The sequence below is a fragment of the Rhinatrema bivittatum genome, chromosome 2 (genome assembly GCF_901001135.1).
Source record: "Rhinatrema bivittatum chromosome 2, aRhiBiv1.1, whole genome shotgun sequence".
Lineage (NCBI taxonomy): Eukaryota > Metazoa > Chordata > Amphibia > Gymnophiona > Rhinatrematidae > Rhinatrema > Rhinatrema bivittatum.
This window is the reverse complement of record NC_042616.1, coordinates 545,545,916-545,568,900: the sequence shown is the minus strand read 5'-3', so window position 1 is coordinate 545,568,900 and position 22,985 is coordinate 545,545,916. Positions and strand designations below refer to the sequence as shown.

The following is a 22,985-nucleotide window of genomic DNA, read 5'->3' as shown; positions in this document are numbered from 1 at the left end:
GGGCTTAAGGTCCCTAATGCTATTTACTGTGTCATTTTTTGCTACCACTTAACCAGATATCTTTCAAATATATCTGGTTAAATGGCAAGTTATCCGCCCACATTTCTACTGTTCAAACCTGTTGTCTTACTTGAAGTAACAATTGGGTAACTCTGTAGTACTTTTAAAACAAATCACAAAAAGGGAAAAAAATATTGGTACTCACTTATCAGCTGAGCCTAAAGTACTCCTCTCAATAAGATGATGATAATGGAAAGATGCCATAACAAAAGCTATTTGTGATCCTTGCTAGAAAAAAAAAAAAAAAAAAAAAGAGAGGATATTTTGTACATGGAAATAATTAAGCTTATTGCATCTATTGGAATTGTAACATGTCAGCCTTACAAATTTACTTATAACAACTTCTTACTCTGAAATTTGTACAAGGTCAGGTTTGTTTGTTTATTGTTTAACATACAAGACAGTAACTTTCTTTCAGAACACTTCTAGGACCACTCAAAATCCTTAGAGGAGCTCTCCGAAAAACAGGATCTTTCATTTTTGGAAAAGAACAAATTGAGAATTTGTAAACCTGGTTTTAAAACAAAGGGATCTTCCAAATAGGATTTGTACAAAGCCAAATGGATATAGCAAGGGTCTTAACCACAACAGAAAAATGCCTGACCTGACAGCTATCATATATGAGATTGTCAAGGAGACTACCAAACAAGCAGGAACAGATTAAGGGTGCCTTGGCCCTCCCACCCCCCCTTTTCGCTTACCTTCTACAGGGACTACTCCGAGGCTTAGGCGACTGCTCCATTTATCCCCTGCCCCCTTTAATTCAACATTGTATGCAATGTGGTATATGCATATTTTAATTCTGCCTGTTGATACCACTGTCAGTGTTCTGAACACTAATTGGTTAAATGTAGTATGAAATGTGTTGTCCCATTGCATTACAGATCACTTCTTTTACAGCAATTTTATAAGACATATGATAAAAAGGTGAAACCTTCTCCCTCGACCACATCATGCTCCTATCAGCACACTGTAAATTAGAACAGCCGCATATGTGCTATTCACAAAATAAGAATCAAATTTAAAAACCAATGTTCATTAAGTCACAACAATAAAGCCCATGGACCAGACCAGAAATGCCACAAACAAAACAAATCGAACACTCAGGTATTTCACAATATGTAGTGCTGTTTTGAAAAGGGGAAAGAGTTGTTGACAGCAGAAGCAGTCTGGCCATAGAGATTTTTCTTTTAGACTTTTAACCACTAGCATTCCTTTCTAGATTGCTTTGGCTCTTATTTCCTGAATTGCTCACTTGTAGAATTTGACAACTGAGGAATTTGCCTTGGGATGCAGCCCCAGATTGAGAAGAATACAAATCCCAACTTGGCTTTAACTATATTCAGGAACATAACATTTCTCCACATTGTTAAAATAGCTAGTCTGAGATGGAGGAAGCCTTAGCATCGACACAGATTTTAAGGAGCCATTTTAAGGGTTTCTCCAGCTCTCCTCTTGGATAAAGTTGAAGTGCACTTTTAGTGCTACTGAACAGTACCATATAGGAAAATTGGTTCTTACCTAATTTTCTTTCCTGGAATACCACACATCAGTGCAGACACATGGGTTTTGCCTCCCAACCAGCAGATGGAGACAGAAGAAAAGCTTTAATGACACTGCTACTTAACCTAGTGTGTTACCTGCAGTCCCTCAATATGACCTGTATTCAAACTAAGATGAGATTAACTGTAAACACTAGCTTCAACCTCCAGACTCCTTTCTTAAACCGAGCAAGAGGAAGGAAGAGCCCTTTGAACTTGAGCTCTTCCAAAAAGTATGGGTAATAGAACTTTCCAACCAGTAACCAATGCTGTACTATTTACACACTGAAAATTAGAGCGGACTTGCCAGAATGGGCAAGGCTCTGGCATGATCTGTGGTATTCTAGTATCGAAAATTAGCAGGTAAAAAGCAAATGTTGCTTACCTGTAACAGGTGTTCTCACAGGACAGCAAGATGTTAGTCCTCACATATGGGTGACATCACAGGATGGAGCCCAATCATGGAACACTTTTGTCCCTACTGGGACATGCTAGAGGAAGTGCCGAAAAATAAAAGAAACGTAACGAACCCAACACTGTGGGACGGTGGTGGGGGTTTCGTGAGGACTAACATCCTGCTGTCCTGTGAGAACACCTGTTACAGGTGAGCAACATTTGCTTTCTCACAGGTCAAGCAGGATGGTAGTCCTCACATATGGGTGAGTACCGAGCTGAGGATGTCCAAGTATGCACCAAATGTACCCAGGTGTGCAAGGCACTAGGACTGGGGTGAAATTTGGCCGAGGGCATCCTGAACCCTACCGGGCAGGCGGAAGGGTGTTGGTACGTCAAGTTGTGAATAGGTTACATAGGACAGATTGGCCGAAGATGGAATCTTGTCTTCCGGCCTTGTCCAAGCAATAGTGGGCTGTAAAGGTATGGAGAGAACTCCAGATGGCAGCCCTGCAAATGTCAGGAAGCGGCACCGAGCATAGATGTGCAACTGAAGTCACCATGGCCCTCAAAGAGTGTGCTTTAACATGGTCTTGAAGCAGAATGCCTGCTTGCTGATAGCAAAAGGATATGCAGTCCGCTAACCAGGAGGAGAGAGTCTGTTTACCCACAGGCTGCCCCAATTTGATAGGATGGAAAGAGACAAACAATTGAGTGCTTTTCCGGTGGGCAGCTGTACGGTCTAGGTAGAATGCTAGAGCCAGTTTACAGTCAAGGGTATGCAGAGCCTGCTCTCCTGGACTGGAGTGGGGCCTGGGAAAGAAGGAAGGTAGTATAATGGATTGATTAATGTGAAACTCTGATACTACCTTAGGTAAGAACTTAGGGTGAGTGCAGAGTACTGCCCGGTCCTGCAAAAGTTTAGTGTAAGGCGGATAGGTAACTTGGGCCTATAACTCACTAACTCTGCTAGCCGAAGAGATTGCCAAAAGGAAAATCACTTTCCATGTGAGATAGTGAAGTTCACAGGATTGGAGAGGCTCAAATGGTGGTTTCATGAGCCGACCCAAAACCAGGTTGAGGTCCCAAGAAGGGGCCGGAGGACACAGTGGAGGCTTGAGGTGAAGCAAGCCTTTCAGAAAACATGTTACAAGGGTTTGTACTGATAGGGGAACATCCCCGACACCTTTATGGAAGGCAGTCACCGCACTAACATGCATTCTGATGGAGGAAGTTTTTAGACCCGACTCCGACAAGTGCCAGAGATAGTCCAGAAACTTCGTGATTGGACAGGTAAAGGGGCCAAGGGATTGAGAAGAGCACCATGACTGAAACCTGTTCCATTTGTAAGAATACGATTTTCTCGTGGAAGGCTTCCGTGAAGCAATCAGGACACGAGAAACTGATTCAGAAAGGTTAAGTGGCTGAAGGATTAACCTTTCAACATCCATGCCATCAGGGACAAGGCTTGAAGATTGGGATGGCGCAGGCACCCGTCGTTATGCGGAATCAGAAGCGGGTCCTTTCCCAAGGGAATGTGTCTGCGAATGGAGAGATCCTGAAGTATTGGAAACCACACTTGGCGTGGCCAGTGAGGTGCTATAAGGATCATGGTTCCCTTGTCCTGATGTAACTTCACGAGAGTCTTTGAGAGAAGTGGAAGCGGAGGGAATGCATATAGGAGACCGGTTGCCCATGAGAGGGAGAACGCATCTCTTGGCTGATAGTGTTGGTTGCGAGTGAGAGAGCAGAAGTTCTCTACTTTGCGGTTTGGAGGTGATGCAAAGAGGTCTATTTGAGGATAACCCCATTGTTGGAAGATCAAGTCCGCTATTGAAGGGTTGAGAGACCTCTCGTGCGGTTGAAAGGAGCAACTTAGCTTGTCTGCCAACACATTGTCCACTCCCGGCAAGTAGGTGGCTCTGAGGTACATTGAGTGGGAGAGGGCCTCCGCCCATATCTGTGCAGCTTCCTGACACAGGAGGTAGGAGCCCGTGCCTCCCTGTTTGTTGATGTAGCACATGGCCACCTGGTTGTCCGTCTGAATCAGGATGACTTGACTGGAGAGGCAATCCTGAAATACTCTGAGAGCATATCTGATTGCACGAAGCTCCAGGAAATTGATTTGGTGTTTGGCTGATAGTCTTGGTCTTCCTTTGGAGACCAAGTTCCTTGTGTCTGCAGATTGGCCACATAGGCTCCCCAGCTGAGGTTGGAAGCATCGGTGGTGAGAGTTATTTGAGGGTCTGGAGCCTGGAAGGGCAAGCCTTGGAGAAGATTGATCTGATTTTTCCATCAGGCGAGAGACTGACAGAGTGAGTCGGTGACGTGGACAATGGTTGACAGGGGCTGAATGTATAGAGTCCATTGTGACCGTAGAGTCCACTGAATGACTCATGGCTAGGCGGGCCATTGGGGTGACCTGAACTAAGGACGCCATGTGTCCCAGTAGGATGAGAAAGCGGTGTGCAGTCATGTAGCGCTGAGACTGCAGCTGGTGTGCGAGAGAGACGAGAGTGAGAGCTCGTTGTCGAGGTAGAAAAGCTTTTGCCTGCAAGGTGTCCAAGTCTGCCCCTATGAATGATAAGGTTTGAGATGGGACCAAGTAGGATTTGTCGTAGTTGACGAGAAATCCTAGCGAAATTAGAGCGTGTAAGGTAAGATGTAGGGACGACAGAGCATTTTGCTGAGTGGGAGCCCTGATCAACCAATCGTCTAGAAAGGGGTAGACGTGAACTCCTTGAGTCCTGAGGAAGGCTGCAACTACTACGAGACATTTTGTGAAGACTCGTGGTGCAGATGCGAGGCCGAAAGGAAGCACCCAGTACTCATAGTGCTTGGGGCCTACCAGAAATCTCAGGAATCTGCGATGAGATGGAGTTATCGCAATATGAGTGTATGCATCCTGGAGGTCTAGAGAGCAGAGCCAAGTCTCCTCTTTGTAGAAGAGGAGAAGAGAACCCAAGGTTACCATTTTGAACTTTTCTCGATGGAGGTACTTGTTGAGGGCACGTAGATCCAGAATTAGATGAATGCCTCCAATTTTTTGGGGATTAGGAAGTACCGGGATTAGAACCCTAGGCCGTGCTGAGAGTAGGGCACTGGTTCTATTGCCCTGGACTGGAGAAGGAGGGAAACCTCCTGTTCCAGAAGGATGGAGTGATCGGATGTTCTCCACATCAGTAGAGGTGGGGAGTCTGGTGGAATGGAGAGAAAGTTGAGATGATAACCTTGAGCGATCATCGCTAATACCCACTGGTCTGAGGTGATTGAGTGCTACCTGTTGTTGAAATGGCACAATTGACCTCCCACTGGTATGTGAGGCAGTGGAAGCTGGCTGCTGCTCTCTATGCAGGAGTCAAAAACCGGAAGCAGGGCCCGGCTGAGGAGCCGCTTGCGGCTTTTGTTTCCGTATCTGACAAGACTGGGTTTTTTGAAATGGTCTCGTAGAGCGAGTTCTAGCCAGTGATGGGAGGGATTTCTTCGGACGGAAGAAGGACTTCTTAGTGTCTTTTTGGAAAGGCTGTTTTGAGAAGTACTCAGAAGGCATCAGAGAGAGCTGTCTCAGGGTCTCATGATGGTCCTTGAGTTCCGCCACCGTTCGTTGAATATGTTCACCGAACAGACTGTCTCCGACACAGGGCAGGTTGGATAACCTATCTTGCACTTCAGGGAGAAGGTCTGAAGAATTGAGCCAGGCCCATCTTCTTGCCGAGATAGCAGCTGCAGATACCCTGGTAGCAGTGTCAAAGATATCGTAAGATGATCTTATCTCATGCTTGCCCGCCTCAAAAACCCCTTGTTTACTAGGGTTTGGAGCTGATCTTAAAATTGCTGAGGCAGGGAGTCTGTCAAGTCTTGTATCTGCTTAAACAAGACCCTGTTGTATTGGGTCATATAGAGCTGATAAGAGGCGATTGGGGAGATGAGCATTGAGCCCTGGAAGACCCAGCGACCAATGGCATCTAGAAATTTTTGCTCCTTGCCTGGAGGAAAGGAAGTGTGGGGTTTTGATCTCTTTGCCCTCTTTTGGGCAGATTCTACAACCACAGATTGGTGATCCAACTGAGGTTTTTGAAAACCTGGGGCTGACTGTACCAAATAAGTGGTGTCAGCCTTCCTGCTGACTGGAGCAAGAGAGCCAGGGTGTTCCCAGTTATTTTTGAGGAGATCCAGAAGAACTTGGTGAATAGGGATGGAGGTTATTTCCTTGGGAGCATCCAGTAATTGCAACAGCTCCATCATTTGATGCCTGTCATCTTGTTCGGTCTGTAATTGGAAGGAAACCAATTCAGACATCTCCTTCACAAAATTTATGAAGGAAAGGTCCTCGGAGGAGAACACTTTCTGCTTTCAGTAGAAGGTGGTGGTGAAGGCAGGTCATCAGTGTCTGGTGAAGAATCATCAGTCCAGGTATCGTAGGGATCAGCACCTGCCCCTCTAGGAGGGACGGGATGGTGGAATCCCTGAGGGTCCTGATATAGGCTCCAAAGGAATCGAAGGAATAATTGGAGGCACCGGTGCAGGCATCGAAGGCATCAATGAATGGATCCGATGGCGCCGACTGAGGCATCGGCGGATGATTGGTGGCGCAGACTGACGTATCGGCATCGATGGCTGAGGCATCAGTAGGACTCTCCATGGAGGGATGCGGAACGGTGTTTCTCCTTCCGATGACAATGTAAGCGGAGAGGGCACTGGAGCCATCGGTGACCCGGAATCCATCGGTGGAAAAGCGGCAACGAGCGCTTCCAACCTCGAGATCAGTGGTGCCAACGCTGCCGGAATTGGGTCCGAGGTCGGTTTCACGATCGGTACCGGTGTCAGTGCTGGAGGAACTTGGAGACGATGCATCGCCTTGTCGATGACCTCCTGAACCAGCCGGTTCAGTTCTTCTCGGAGACCTGGAGCAAGCAGCCCCACCTCCAGAACAGAAGAAGGAGGCAGAGGCATAGCCGGAGGGACCACCATTAAAGGCGGAGTAGCGGCTCCCAATCCCCTTTCGGGTGAGGGTTGCCTCGGTGACCCAGTCGCCGAAAAGGTCGGTGCCTTTTCTGGACGGGGTTTCTTCGACAGCGGCTCGGACGATGGCGAGGTCGATGATTTCACTCCCTCAATGGTCCGAGACTTCTGATGTCGGTGGCGATGTTTCTCTCTATGATCCCCTCTGTCCTGAGGGGGAGTAGAGGTGGTTGAAGGCCGAGAACTCGTCGATGCCGGATGGTCATCAGTCAGAGGTCGATACTGGCACGAAGTTGATGGTGCCGGTTCTGATGACGTTGATGCAATAAGATGGCGTCAGGGTTTGAGCATGGAAGAGAAGTTCCATCTTCTCCATTCTGGCCTTACAACCTTTTGGTGTCAGTAGGGCACATTTGGTTTAGGTCATGACATCGAGCTCACATCAGAGACACATTACACAGACCTTATGAGGGTCTGTTATGGACATGGTGCGATTGCAGTCCAGGCACTGACGGAACCCCGACGCCATGGCCATGAAAAAATTTGAGCCGCGGTACGGTCGACAGCCAGTAGGCCGCGAGGGCCAAACTCGACGGAATCGACCGAAAATGGGTAGAAAACTTACCGGAGTACCGCGGCTTGAAAACATTGAAGGAGGGACCCCTGTTGGGGTAAGAAAAGTTGTAGTAATTCCATGAGGAAAAGTCCTGTCAGGAATCTCTGTGGAGCTCCTTAACCGCGTGGCTACTGCTGCGCGGAAAAAAGAAGACTGAAGGGGGACCCCTGCTGGCTGCAGGGTTGGTGCCATGCTGGGCATGCCCAGTAGGGGCCAGTCAAAGTTCTAGAAACTTTGACAAAAGTGTTCCGTGATTGGGCTCCATCCTGTGATGTCACCCATATCGGAGGACTACCATCCTGCTTGTCCTGTGAGAAACCAATTTTCCTTTCCTGTTCATACTCCAGATCAGACCAAACACATGGGATGTACCTAAGCTCCCTTAAACTGGGTGGGAACATGACAGACGCAACTCACAGTACACTCTCACCAAAACCAGAGGATTCTGACACTTGGACCTCCAGCCAGTAAAGTCTGAGGAAAGTGTGGAGCGAAGCCCAAAGTAGCTGCCTGAAGAATTTCCTGTGGGGAAACTAGCTGACACTCGGCCCATGACATTGCCTGTGCCCTACTAGCATGGGCCCACAGTATCTCAGGAACTGGTCGACCCCTGTAAAATTATGCCAATCTAAATGCCTTCCTTCAGCCACTGCGCAATAGTAGCCTTGGAAGCCTCACCCCCTTTCATTGGGCCATTCCATAAAATAATTACGAGATCCAACCTCTAAAAACTGTTGGTAATCTTGAGATACCTCAACAATGCCTAACATAAGTCTAGCAGATGAAGCTCCCTCACATGCGGCACTGCCAAATCCAAATTTGGAATAGCAGAAAACTCCATTTCACTGAGGAGAAAGACTTAAGACTATCTTCGGCAGAAAGAAAAGCACTGTGTGCAATGACATACCTGCCTCTGAAATCTGAGGAAAAGGGTCCCTATATGATAAGGCGAGAAGCTCCAAAATCCTTCAGGCCAAACAAATAACCACCAAAAAGACTACTTTCAAGGTGAGATCTTTTAGAGACGCCCTCTTCAACAGTTCAAATGGAGCACCACAGAACACCCAGAGTACCAGATTAAGGTTCCACAAAGATCACACTTTTCTCACCGGGGATACAAATGCTTCACCCCATGAAGAAAATGAACCACGTCTGGATATGAAGCCAGGAACACACTCTGCACCTTACCACAAAGACAGCCTAATAATGTCACCTGTACTCTGAGGGAATTAAAGGCTAGTCCCTCACCAGACCACTTTGCAAAAGAATGTCAAAATATGCAAAGCTGAAGCTTGAGTAGGCTCAACCCTCTCAAGACACCACATCTCGAACACTCTCTACACCCTAATATAAGCTAAGGAAGTGGAAGGTTGTCTAGTTTGCAGCAAGATGTTAATGACCTCCTTGGAATATCCCTACTGTCTCAAATGATTCCTTTTCAAAAGTCAGGTCGTGAGATAGAAGAGATCTGCCTGATCCAAGAAGATTGGTCCCTGTTGAAGCAACTTTTGAATATGCTCAAAACATAGCAGTCTGTCCACCGCCAAATTTACCAGATCTGCACACCACAGCCAAGATGGCATTCTGACTCCACAAGAATCACCTTACCTAGGTGTCTTCCTATCCATCATAACAGTCTTGCCACCAGGGGCCATGGAGGGAAAACTGTCTGTCTGCCATGGTAGAACTAGAGCGTCAATTCCCTCTGCTCCATTTTCCCATTTGCGACTGAAAAAGTAGTTCGCCTTGGGGCTCTGCTTCAATACCATTAACTACCTGGGGAATACCCACCTGGCACAAAAGGAAAAAAATTAAAATAAAAAGGAACATCGCTTCCTCTGTCAGCTCCCATTCTCTGGAATCCAACTTCTGCCTACTGAAAAAATGTGCCTGAATGTTGTCCATCCTGGTGATGAGAGACACTGCCAGAGCTGTCAGGTGTTGCTCACTGCCGTAGCATTATCCAAAAGGTCTCTCACTGCCTCTCATGCAATAGAGGAAGAAAACCCCTTAATGTCTCGCAAACTGCTCAAGTCTTCCATTGAGTGATAGACCCTGAAGTTTTCGCCACTAACTATTGGCCTTGCGGAGTCTGCCCCTGATAGATGGCTCCCTATCCTGTCAGACTGGAATTGGTGGTCACTACCAGCTAATTCAGAATCTCTAACTCTTTGCCCAGCTCCAAATGGGCCTCAGAAAAACAATGGGAGAGATTGGACTGGGACTCCCCCTGCAGGGGAGTCCCAGTCCAATCTCTCCCATTGTGATGGAGGGTTCCCCTCACATCCCATTGTGATGGAGGGTTCCCCTTGGGGAACCCTCCATCTCTCCTGTGATGGAGGGTTCCCCAAGATTTATTTTATTTATTTATTTAACAGCTTTTATATACCGGCATTAGTAAGAAACATCATGCCGGTTCACATTTTAACAAAAGGCGTGGAAAATACATTGCAACAAGGAATGAGGGAAACAGGATAACAATAACCAAAGGAAGGCAAAGGAAGTACAGGTCTAAAAAAACTGAGGTTAATAGCAAAAAATAATCGTAGTTAATAACAGAAATATAACCACTGATTAATGACAAGTTCCGACGGAAAAGGAACAGATAACAAGTCGGCGACAAAGAGTCCAAGGAGTAAAGGATGAAAAAAGGAACTTGGGGTATGGTAGGATGAAGTACAGGGAGGCTATGAAAGCAGGACGGCAAAGTTGGGATGGAGGTAGACTAGTCTGGGTAGGCTTGCTGAAACAGCCATGTTTTTAATTTCTTTTTAAATTTATTTGTGCAAGATTCTAAGCGAAGCATCATGGGCATGGAATTCCAGCAGGTAGGGCCAGCGATGGACATAGCTCATTCCCTAGTGGAAGAGAGGTGTGCTATTTTTAGGGAAGGAACATGCAGAGTGCCTTTGTGAATTGTTCTTGTAGGTCGGTTCTGATGGACGGCATTGAACGGTATATCTAGCCAGAAGGAATTGTGAGAGTATATGGATTTATGTATAATGGTAAGTATTTTATAGTTTATTCTGGAGGGGATGGGAAGCCAGTGTAGGTCTTTCAGAATGGGGGTGATGTGGTCTGTTTTTCGGGTATTAGTAATGACTCTGGCAGTTGCGTTTTGCAACATTTGGAGTGGTTTTATTGTCGTGTGTGGGAGTCCTAGAAGGAGTGAATTACAATAGTCAAGTTTGGATAAAAAGGAGGTTTGAATCACAGTACGAAAGTCTTGAGTGTGTAGCAGGGGCTTAAGTTTTTTTTTAAAACATTCAGTTTGTAGAATCCATCTTTGAGAATGGAACTCACATTTTTTCATGTTTAGTTGCTTATCCAGGAGGACTCCAAGATCTCTTACACAAGGCTGATTTGTAATTCAAAAGCAAGTTGGGGTAGATGATGGGGGGGGGGGAGGGGGGGTTTGGGGAGGGGATGTGGTGAAATAAGGAGTAGTTCAGTTTTGTTTGTGTTCAGAGCTAGGTGGAGGTTCGTGAGAAGAGAGTTTATGGGAACAAGGCAGGTTTCCCAGTACTTCAAAGCATCAGAGATGGAATTTTGGATGGGGATGATGATTTGGATATCGTCTGCATATAGGTAGAACTTGAGTTTTGAGTTCGGTTAAGAGGAGGCATAAGGGGGTAAGGTAAATATTAAAGAGTGTGGAAGAGAGGGAGGAGCCTTGTGGGACACCGTGTTGCAGGGGGTAGGGGGCGGAGATAGAATTACCAATTTTGACTGAGAAATTTCTGTTGGCTAAATAAGACTTGAGCCATGATATTGCCAAGCCTGAGATACCAATGCCTTCTAAACGGGCAAGTAGATGGTTGTGGCATATGGTATCAAAGGCAGCAGAGATATCCAGGAGGGCAAGGAGGTAGCTACTACCTTTGTCCATTCCTATGAGGAGGTGGTCTGTAAGGGTGAGCAGGAGAGATTCGGTGTTAAGATGTTTTCGGAAACCGAATTGTGAGGCACGTAGAATATTGTGGTTTTCTAAGTAGTCCATCAGCTGCAAGTTAACTACTCTTTCCATTATCTTGGCAATAAAGGGAAGGTTTGATATAAGACAAAAATTGGAAGGGTCTTTTGGATCTAAGGAGGGCTTCTTGAGGAGGGGTTTGACCACTGCTCGTTTAAGTGAGTCGGGGACGGAACCAGTAGATAGCAAGCAATTGATGACATTAGCTATCGCTCTGAAAATGGTGTTAGGGATGGCAAGAAGAGCTTTGGAGGGTATGGTATCACTCAGATGTGAGGCAGGTTTAAGTTTTTTGAGTATGGATTCAATTTCCTTGGAGGAAGTGAGGTCAAAGGCAGAGAGGACAGAGGTAGAGGGGGCAGGACTCGAAAGGGAAGAGATATTGGAATCAGGGAATCTAGAGAGGAGATTCATTATTTTATTGTGAAAGAAGAGTGCAAGTTCATTGCACTTAGCATCAGCATCAGATTCCGGTATGCTGGGCTTGATGAGATCTGATACATAAGCAAAGAGTGCTTTAGGATTATATCTGTAGTCATGGATCTTAGCGGCATAAAAGTCTCGTTTATGCTTCAAGGTAGAAAGCCTGTAATAGTGCAGGGCAGATTTATAGCTGGTGGCATGCAGTGGGGTGGGATCCTTGTGCCAAGTTCTCGCTTTATGTTTCAGATTTTTTTTTTTAGTGTTTTTAATTCTGGGGTGTACCATGGGTTGGAGTATTTGGAGGCAATGTTTATGAAACGTTTGGAGATAGCTAATAAACTCTGCCCTATCTCTTCCGTAAGGTTGCACCAAGAGCTAAAGCACAGGCAGGATCAGAGCAGTCTAGATTGGGCAGGGCATTAGAGAGGGCAGAAGCGAGATCCTCACTGGGGCAGAATTTTCTAGCTTATTATGGTGGTGTATAGAGGATTCGTCCTTGCAGGGGAGGCACTGATGGTGAGATGGCTTCCCATCATGTACCCCGGTCCAACCATGGGACCGGGGTACATGATGGGAAGAAAGAGGATTGGATACTAGAGTTAATGAATATCAGATCCAGCAAGTGGCCTGCTTTGTGGGTAGGAGGGGGTGATTAATTGCTGGTATCCAATGGCATGGAGAGCATGGAGGAAGGTATCACATGATGAGGAAGAAACTGCGGAGTCAACATGGAGATTGAAGTCTCCAAGGATGATAGCAGGGGTGTCAACATTAATGCAGTCCGCAATGAATTCAACTATTGGTGAGGGATTAGATTCAAGCAGGGTAGGTGGGACATATACAAGGCAGATTTGGAGAGCAGGTGATTTGAAGAGGCCAATTTCTAGTTTGGTAGGGGGAGTGATGTGGATCTGTTTGAGGTTTAGGTTTTTGTTCGCTGCAAGAAGGAGGCCACCACCTCTTTTTTTCTTTCTAGGAATTGAGAAAATATCATATGATAGTGTGGGGAGTTGATTTATGTCTACGATATCTGTGTCTTTAAACCAGGTCTCAGTGATAGCGCAGATATCAGGTCTGCAGTCAGTTAGTAGGTCATTGAGTATGGGTATCTTCTTTGAAAGAGATTGTGAGTTGAATAGGATTAAAGAAAGAGTGGTGAGGCCTAGGAATTGAGTCAGAGGAGATGTGAGAATGGGGATCAGGGATTTACGCAAGGGCGGGGTGTTGCGTACAAGGGGGACAAAGTCTGGAGGTAGGATGATGGATACGTGGGATAGGATAGGAGGCCATGTCAAAAAGGTTCAGGGAAACAGGGGAATTGGAAGAGGATGTAATTGAAAGCGTATTAGGGAGGGGAGTTAAGTGGGAGCGGGGACCGAGTAGGGAAGGAAAGGAACAGGTTCAGAATAGCTAATAAACAGTGTTTATTCACTGTAGAATGGACAGTAAGTGAGAAGCGCAGCAATAGTAAAGGTTATGAGGCACAGGAGGCACAAAGTGGGCACGAAGGGGCGCACTAAGGGGCATGCCCCTTAGGTCGCACTCTGTGCACGCGACGCCGCTGCAAGGAGCCCTAGTTTAAAGGGCAGTAGAGCTGGCCTCCCAGGTGCCGACATGGGCACAGCTCTCGCCTCGAATTGGTGGCTCGTGAGCTCAGGGAGGATATGTGGGCGGAGCGTCGGCGGCAGCAGGAAACTTTTCTTTCAGGTTTCTTTTTGCGTTTCTTTTCTCTCTCATTTGGTTTCTCTTGGCAGCGCTGCGTTTCTTTTCTCTCTCACTTGGTTTCTCTCGGCGGCGCTGCAGGGAGGTGTCTCTTGTTCTTTCGGGCTCCAGAGGTCAAAGAAAGGCCTCGATGCGGTGGTGGCGGTGAGCAAGATCTGCAAATAATCCCAGACTTTGGGTATGGGCAGCCATTAACGGCCTCCGTACTTGCAGCTGCAATTTCAACATTCTCTCCTCTGTGTGAAATTCCTTGCCTCTAGCAGCGAAGTGTGCTCTTAAGTACTCCAGTGATTTTGTGGGGAACAAATTGCCCTGTAAGAGATTCACCACCCAAACCAGAGACTGCAGCCCCTGCATGACCTGTTGAACGAAGTTCCAACACAGTTCCTTCAACTTCAGTTGTCCAAATATGGATGCACTCATATGCCTTCTCTCTGAAGCACAACGACCACCATTACCATCACCCTGGTGAATGAATGGAGCTGTCGCTAGGCCAAATGGAAGCTCACGGAACTGAAACTGTTCTCCCAATACCACAAATCTCAAAAATATTTTATGTTTTGCCCGGAAATGTATATAAAGATAAGCATCTGCAAGATCGAGATATGCCAGGAATTCCCCTTTGCAAACTGCTGTCCTGAGCCTAGAGCCTCCATCCAGAAATGAGGTATTTGCAGGGCTACATTCACCATCTTTAGGTTTAGAATGGGATGATAGGTTCTGTCCTTCTATGGAACTACAAAATGAATAGAGTACTGCCCATAGCCCTGCTCTCCTAAGGGAAACAGATAAATTGCTTACAGCTTTTAAACCCACTCCATCATGGAAACAGACTGCTTCTTGCTTGACACTGAAGGCACAAGGGAAGGCTAGGCAGGCTTTGCATATTGGATGAGCCAATCCTAAGGCATAAACCTCATGATGGTACCATTCCAGTGGTATGTTGATCCATTTCTCATAAAAGAGGGCCAACCGCTCTCCATTTTCTTCTGGAGAGGAGTAGACCAGCCACGTCCACTGTATGCCTTTACCTCCTCCAGCACTTTGGCCAGTGTTCTCCTGGGTGGGCGTATGCAATTGCCGAAAGGACTGCGATCTGTCTGCCCCCTGGCTCTGAGAAAAGGCCTTCTACTGGGGCAGCATTGCCTTGCATTTCCTGCTTGGAAATTGTATTTCTTTCTCTTTGGGCATATCCTCAGGCAACATATGCCCTTGGGACTCACCCAAATGCTTTACCGACTGTTCCAGGTGCTCCCCAAGCAAGAACTTGGCTTTAAAGGGAAGCTTTTCCAACTGCGACTTGGAGCAGATATTGTCCAACCAACTGTACAACTCCAGAAGCCATTTTATTGACCTCACATTTAGGGGGAATGTGCGCAGCAAGTCATCCAAGGCATCCGTTGCAGAGGCTATCCCAGCCTTCAGGCACTTCACCTGCTTGGCTGGAAAAAAGATCCCTGACCCCTTCACCTGTATCTGTAGAATGCAGCTCAAACAACCTTGTGCTATGAAGCCACTGCACACCACTGCATGTATCCACAGCCCTGAGACCTCTTAACATCTTCTTGAAATGTATCTCCATCTTCTAGTCTTGTGTCCCCTTCAGTGCTGCAAAATCTACCACTGGAATGGTACCATCACGCTACCAATTCTCAGCCTGGCTTGCGGAGTATCCCACTCCCGAACCACTAACTTCTTAATGGTGCGATGGAAAGAAAAGGCCTTCACCTTTAATCAAGAATATGAAGCATCTGCTATTTTCTCATGGATATCTTCATGCAGCTCAGATGCCTTTAGCCATGATAGTCTTCTAGTTGCTATTGAAATTGATGACTAGAGAAAGTATCATATCCATCAAACTGATCTTGCCATATGCCTGGAACATTTTTCTGCTTTATTTAAAAGTAGTCCAATTTTCTCTTCATTTTCTTGTTGAAAAGTCTGAGAGGTTTCTCTTACGTTTTGCAAGCTGTTATACAGATATTGTGCCATCTGTAACTGGTGGGCTGCTATTCTTGCCAGAAGTGATGTTGATTTGAAATGCTTTCTCCTAGTACTATCCCATAATTTTCATTCTTTTCATGGGGGAAGCTAGAAGTAGAAACCTTTCTAGCGCTGAAAGCGTAAACTGTGTATAGTTTAGGCTTCCAGGGTAGTTTGGACAGAGGCTATCCTGGAGTGAACTGGGAGAGGGTAAGGGCATATTTCATTCCCAGCAGGGTTTTCCATGGCTGGGTGGGGGTTTAGATATGCATCAACCCCTTAAGAGTGTGGGGATGGGAAGAAAGGAGAAAGGACCAGTGGCAGCAGGAGATTTCTTTTGTGATTGCTTCAGGGAAGGGGTTTGGGGGGGGGGGGGGGGTACCACCCACCATCCACATACAATTTTTCTTAAATTTGAAAGGGTATTGTGGGTTTGGGGGTGAATGACCCAAAAGGGCATTTTAGAAACTTAGTGAAGAAGGTTTAAAATTGGCCATAAGCGCTTTACCACTTTATCTTACATTCACAAAGCTACTTATCCAGATATCTTTAGAAAATATCGGGATAAGTAGCAAGCTATCCAGCCACACAAACAGGTTTAAAGTTATCCAGCTAATTTAGCCAGATATAACTGAAATTCGGCTAAGTTAGCCTGATAATTAAACCCTGCCTAGAGATGCCCCCAAAATACCTGATAAATATATCTAATTTGCCATTCAGACTGATGACTTGTGAGTTATCCATCTAAATGACTTCTGAATATTGACCTCTTTAGGTATAGATATTTGTCTGGAGGAAGGGGACGTTAAAGTTTTTTCTGGATGTATTTTTTGTAATGAATGATGGGTGACTGAGTCTGAAGCTCTGCAGCAAACTTCTCTAGAATAGGCTGAGAAGAAGAATCTTGTTTTGAAGTAGATAGAAAGTTAACCATATAATTTTTTTCAAAACTGGTTAAATCTTTTGAATAAAGCCTTGGCATTCAGAAAGGGAAGGTAAAGCATAGTTGCTTACCTGTAACAGGGGTTCTTCTAGGACAGCAGGATGTTAGTCCTCACATGTGGGTGACATCATCCGATGGAGGCCAGCATGGAAAACTTTTGTCAAAGTTTCTAGAAACTTTGGCCAGCAGACTGAGCATGCCCAGCCTGCTATTATACGTGCATCAACGCAAGGTCCTCCTTCAGTCTCATAACATAGCAAAAGAAATGAGAGAAAAAATAAAATATCAAACCAAAGATGAATCTAACATCATGGGGATGCGGGCAGGATGCCTAAGGACTAACATCCTGCTGTCCTTGAAGAACATTTGTTACAGGTAAGCAACTGTACTTTCTCCTAGGACAAGCAGGATGGCAGTCTTCGCATGTGGGTGAGTACAGAGCTCCAGAATGCCCCATTCAACTGAAGAGTCCAACAGCGGCCAAAAAAGGTGCCAACAGGCATAACATAATTGCAGCGCTGTGGGAAAACAAGGGGCGGTCTGGTCCCACAAGGAGCACAAGTAGAGAGAGTTGGGTTCAGGTCTAGAACAGGATGCACAGGATGGACGGACTGACCGAAGGCACTGTCCTGATGGCTGCCCTGTCAATGCAATAATGAGCTGCAAACATATGGCGAGAACTCCAAGTTGCGGCCTGGCATATTTCTGCGATGGGGACTGCACGCAAATGTGTCATCAACGCTGCCGTGGCCCGCACAGAGTGCACCTTCACATAGCAGAAGGCAATGCAATCCACCAGCCAGTTCGACAGGGTTTGTTTACCCACTGCTGCACCTAGTCTGTTGGAATCAAAGGACACGAACAGCTGGGTGGACTTGCTGTGTGATCTAGGTACGGGAATGCCGGGCCTTTTTTAAGGCGGACTCGACGAACACCGACTGGTGGGGTAGCTGTCTTCTCTCAAAACCCAGGGCCTGTTGTATCAAGTAGGTGGAATCGGCCTTCCTGTTAACTGGTGAGACTGAGATGGGGTATTCAGACATGTGGAAGAGGAATTCCTTGAAAATATCATGGATTAGAACCGCCACGATTTCCTTAGGAGTGTCAAACTGGAGAACTTCCAGCATCTTGTGACATATGTCCTCCTCCGTAAGGAGTTGAAAGGGGATGGCTTCAGCCATAGCCCTGACAAACCAAGCAAAAGTCAGGTCCTCGGGTGGAGGACGCCGCTCCTCTGGAGGAGGGTTCCGTGAGGGGGTCATCAGAGTAATCTGAGGACGAGTCAGTGGAGTCATTACCCCAGGGGTCATAGGGGCCTTCTTCCTCACTCGGGCCAGGACGCAGAGGGCGAGGGCCGTGAGGGGCATCAGCCCTGGGCTCAGAGGTCTTCGGAGGTCGTGAGGACACTGATGGATCCCCCGGCATTGAGGGGATCATTGGCTGTGGTAAGCCGGAGAGATCCGGCAACAGCTCGGGGAACCGTGGGTGAGGGAACACTGTATCAGCTGTATCTTCCTCAGAGGACCCGAGAACCGGGGGGGGGGCAGGTGGCACCGGCAGCTCAATGCTTTGCCGCACTTTGAGCACCACCGATTGCACCCTGCAGTCCTACTCCTTTTGGAAGTCCTGGGCGACCAGGACTGATGGAGGGGGGGATGAGGCATCCTTGGGTCCCTGAAAAGTCATGGCACCCTGCACTGGTGTTGGTGGGGGAACGCCTCTGGCTACCGGGAGCACTAGAGAATGGGGCCTCTGATGGCCGGTGCTGCTTCGATGGCAAATCTATGGTCGCTGATGTCGCCCCAGAACCGGAACTGTGACTGGACGGTGACCTTGCTGGTGCTTATGGGACTGCTTCCAATGCTTGGCCCAGTCTTTCCCCAGCGCTGAGGAAGTCGATGACCCCGAGGTCTGGTAGAATAGAGAGGTCATCTAGGGTCAATCTCCCTCTCCCCGGTCCTTGGATGTGCTAGCCAGGGGGGAGTGTCACGAGATGGAGTGGCTCAGATGGCTCCCCACGATCCCTGGGTGTCGAAGAGACCGACACAGGCATGGAGGACTTCGGGGTCCCGAAAAGTTTCTCCTTTTGTCAAGGCGAGCCCGATGCCCTTTGGGTGTCATCTGGTCGCACAGACGGCACCCGTGGATGTTGTGTGAGGCTCCCAGGCAAAGGCTGCAAACCTTGTGTGGATCCATGATGGACATGGTCTGCGGGCACTGGGGGCACAGATGGAAACCGGTCGACACCATGAAAAATACCTACGTGCAGTTGATGACCATGATCACCATGGAGTGGGGAGTCGGGAATCGACCGCAAGTTGGAAAACATTTAATGAAAGGCTTACAATACCAAGGAGGCATCAACTGCAAAGGGGGGACCTGACGAGGATCTGGGAAAAAGCAGCAAAAACAATTTGCCCAAAAAATTGGAAAAAGTTGGAACTCCACAGACCGCGAGGGAACTGCACTGCGGAAGAGAAAGACGCACAGTTAGTAGCAGGCTGGGCATGTTCAGTCTGCTGGCCAAGGTTTCTAGAAACTTTGACAAATGTTTTCTGTGCCAGGCTCCATCGGATGATGTCACCCACATATGAGGACTACCATGCTGCTTGTCCTAGGAGAATGGAAACACAGGTTGAGCCTTGACAGAGGATTCAGGCACTAAACCTGGAGAAGTAATTTGTGCTAAAATATATTCATCTCCACGTCAAGTTTAGTTACTTGGTGCTCTGGCATATTTTAGTACTAGATGGAATAGAAAATCTCTGCACTAAATGTTTGGCATGGTGTTTTTTCTTAGACAGTGCCAAAAATCTATGAAACGCAGAATAGATGTGATGCTTCTCTGACTGCGCCAAAGGCTAAATGCTCAGTAGAAATCCCATGTGTGTTGGGTAAGAGTATAGTGATAGGAGTATACTACCGTCCACCTGGACAAAATGGTCAGACAGATGATGAAATGCTAAGAGAAATCAGGGAAGCAAACCAATTTGGCAGTGCAATAATAATGGGAGATTTCAATTACCCCAATATTGACTGGGTAAATGTAACATCAGGACTTGCTAGAGATATAAAGTTCCTGGATGTAATAAATGATTGTTTCATGGAGCAATTGGTTCAGGAACCAACAAGAGAGGGAGCTATTTTAGATTTAATTCTTAGTGGAACACAGGATTTGGTGAGAGAGGTAACGGTGGTGGGGCCACTTGGCAACAGTGATCATAACATGATCAAATTTAAACTAATAACTGGTAGGGGGACAATAAGTAAATCTGCAGCTCTAACACTAAACTTTCAAAAGGGAAACTTTGATAAAATGAGGAAAATAGTCAGAAAAAAACTGAAAGGTGCAGCTGCAAAGGTTAAAAGTGTTCAACAGGCTTGGACATTGTTTAAAAATACAATCCTAGAGGCGCAGTCCATATGTATTCCACGCATTAAGAAAGGTGGAAGGAAGGCAAAACGATTACCGTCATGGTTAAAAGGTGAGGTGAAAGAGGCTATTTTAGCCAAAAAATCATCCTTCAAAAATTGGAAGAAAGATCCATCTGAAGAAAATAGGATAAAACATAAGCATTGTCAAGTTAAGTGTAAAACATTGATAAAACAAGCGAAGAGAGAATTTGAAATGAAGTTGGCCATAGAGGCAAAAACTCATAATAAAAACTTTTTTAAATATATCCAAAGCAAGAAACCTGTGAGGGAGTCGGTTGGACCATTAGATGACCGAGGGGTTAAAGGGGCTCTTAGGGAAGATAAGGCCATTGCAGAAAGACTAAATGAATTCTTTGCTTCCGTGTTTACTAGTGAGGATGTTGGGGAGATACCAGTTCCGGAGTTGGTTTTCAGGGGTGATGAGTCAGACGAACTGAACGAAATCACTGTCAACCTGGAAGATGTAGTAGGCCAGATTGACAAACTAAAGAGTAGCAAGTCACCTGGACCGGATGGTATGCATCCCAGGGTACTAAAGGAACTCAAAAATGAAATTTCTGACCTATTAGTTAAAATTTGTAACCTATCATTAAAATCATCCATTGTACCTGAAGACTGGAGGGTGGCCAATGTAAACCCAATATTTAAAAAAGGCTCCAGGGGTGATCCGGGTAACTATAGACCAGTGAGCCTAACTTCAGTGCCGGGAAAAATAGTGGAAACTATCCTCAAGATCAAAATTGTAGAGCATATAGAAAGACATGATTTAATGGGACACAGTCAACATGGATTTACCCAAGGGAAGTCTTGCCTAACAAACCTGCTTCATTTTTTTGAAGGGGTTAATAAACATGTGGATAAAGGTGAACCGGTAGATGTAGTGTATTTGGATTTTCAGAAGGCGTTTGACAAAGTCCCTCATGAGAGGCTTCTACGAAAACTAAAAAGTCATGGGATAGGAGGCGATGTCCTTTCGTGGATTACAAACTGGTTAAAAGACAGGAAACAGAGAGTAGGACTAAATGGTCAATTTTCTCAGTGGAAAAGGGTAAACAGTGGAGTGCCTCAGGGATCTGTACTTGGACCGGTGCTTTTCAATATATATATCAATGATCTGGAAAGGAATACAATGAGTGACGTTATCAAATTTGCAGATGATACAAAATTATTCAGAGTAGTTAAATCACAAGCAGACTGTGATACATTACAGGAGGACCTTGCAAGACTGGAAGATTGGGCATCCAAATGGCAGATGAAATTTAATGTGGACAAGTGCAAGGTGATGCATATAGGGAAAAATAACCCTAGCTGTAGTTACACGATGTTAGGTTCCATATTAGGAGCTACCACCCAAGAAAGAGATCTAGGCGTCATAGTAGATAATACATTGAAATCGTCAGCTCAGTGTGCTGCAGCAGTCAAAAAAGCAAATAAAATGTTAGGAATTATTAGGAAGGGAATGGTTAATAAAACGGAAAATGTCATAATGCCTCTATATCGCTCCATGGTGAGACCACACCTTGAATACTGTGTACAATTCTGGTCGCCGTATCTCAAAAAAGATATAGTTGCAATGGAGAAGGTACAGAGAAGGGCAACCAAAATGATAAAGGGGATGGAACAGCTCCCCTATGAGGAAAGGCTGAAGAGGTTAGGGCTGTTCAAGCTTGGAGAAGAGACGGCTGAGGGGGGATATCATAGAGGTCTTTAAGATCATGAGAGGTCTTGAACGAGTAGATGTGACTCGGTTATTTACACTTTCGAATAATAGAAGGACTAGGGGGCATTCCATGAAGTTAGCAAGTAGCACATTTAAGACTAATCGGAGAAAATTCTTTTCACTCAACGCACAATAAATCTCTGGAATTTGTTGCCAGAGGATGTGGTTAGTGCAGTTAGTGTAGCTGGGTTCAAAAAAGGTTTGGATAAGTTCTTGGAAGAGAAGTCCATTAACTGCTATTAATCAAGTTTACTTAGGGAATAGTCACTGCTATTAATTGCATCAGTAGCATGGGATCTTCTAGGTGTTTGGGTAATTGCCAGGTTCTTGTGGCCTGGTTTGGCCTCTGTTGGAAACAGGATGCTGGGCTTGATGGACCCTTGGTCTGACCCAGCATGGCAATTTCTTATGTTCTTATGTTCTTATGTAAGGCAAAAAAGCTTTCATTGCTCATTACGATTCTGCCTGCAGCCAGAGCCACGGACAGCGTCTCACCTCTTTCCTTTGTGGCCCGGAGGCCGCAGACGTCCCCACTGTGCAGCTGGAGCCGCTCCTGAACAGCTTTGCAGCCAGGTGGCCATTCTGAAGCTCCCTGCCTTCGCAGCAGGAGCCGCTGACGTCACCATCATTCTGCAGTCCGGAGGTCGCCACTGCTGCTTCCGTGGTGGCAGGAGGCCACAGACGAAGTTTCAAGCTTCATCTTCGCGGCCTGGACGCCACCGCTCCAGCATTGGGGCCTGTTCAACGACCCAGTCCTGCTCCGGCACTCTCAGCGGCAGGGATGCCGCTCTCCATGGTCCTGCCCACTTCCTTCCTAGGCATGAGGTCACGCCTCTCTTCAGTACTTAAAGGGCCAATAAGGGAGTGGTCCTCTTATGACATCATCATTGGAGTCTTCTTCTCAGCCCTATAAGAAGAGTCTGTCTTCACTTCATGCTTGCCTTCGCAAGGAGCCAGTCCCCCTTAGGACTTCTCTGCTTCCAGCTTCTCATTGGCACTCCATTCCATGTTGGAATTCCATGTCTTGTCTTTAACATCTTCACCATGGTTACTTGTCTGGTCCTGTGTTCCCGGATCTTCAAGTATCCTCTCTACTAATCTAGATGTCCAGATGTTCCGACCTCCAGATGTCTTCATGTCCAGATGACCTCTTATTCAGATGTCCATCTCCTCGGCAGTGCAAGTCTCCTGAAGATCCCGGCTTTTAATGTTCC

The 22,985-nt window shown here is 46.4% G+C and overlaps 1 protein-coding gene across 6 annotated transcripts in view; it reads right to left on the bottom strand.

The window, feature by feature from the left end:
- FBXO15 (F-box protein 15) overlaps positions 1-22,985 on the bottom strand; it is a 229,876-nt gene that overhangs the window by 68,819 nt on the left and 138,072 nt on the right. For all 6 annotated transcript variants that reach the window (XM_029590885.1, XM_029590886.1, XM_029590883.1 and 3 more), the window contains one exon: positions 206-288. In XM_029590885.1, coding sequence (XP_029446745.1) covers positions 206-288 — 83 coding nt within the window. The remainder of the gene's footprint in view (positions 1-205; positions 289-22,985) is intronic.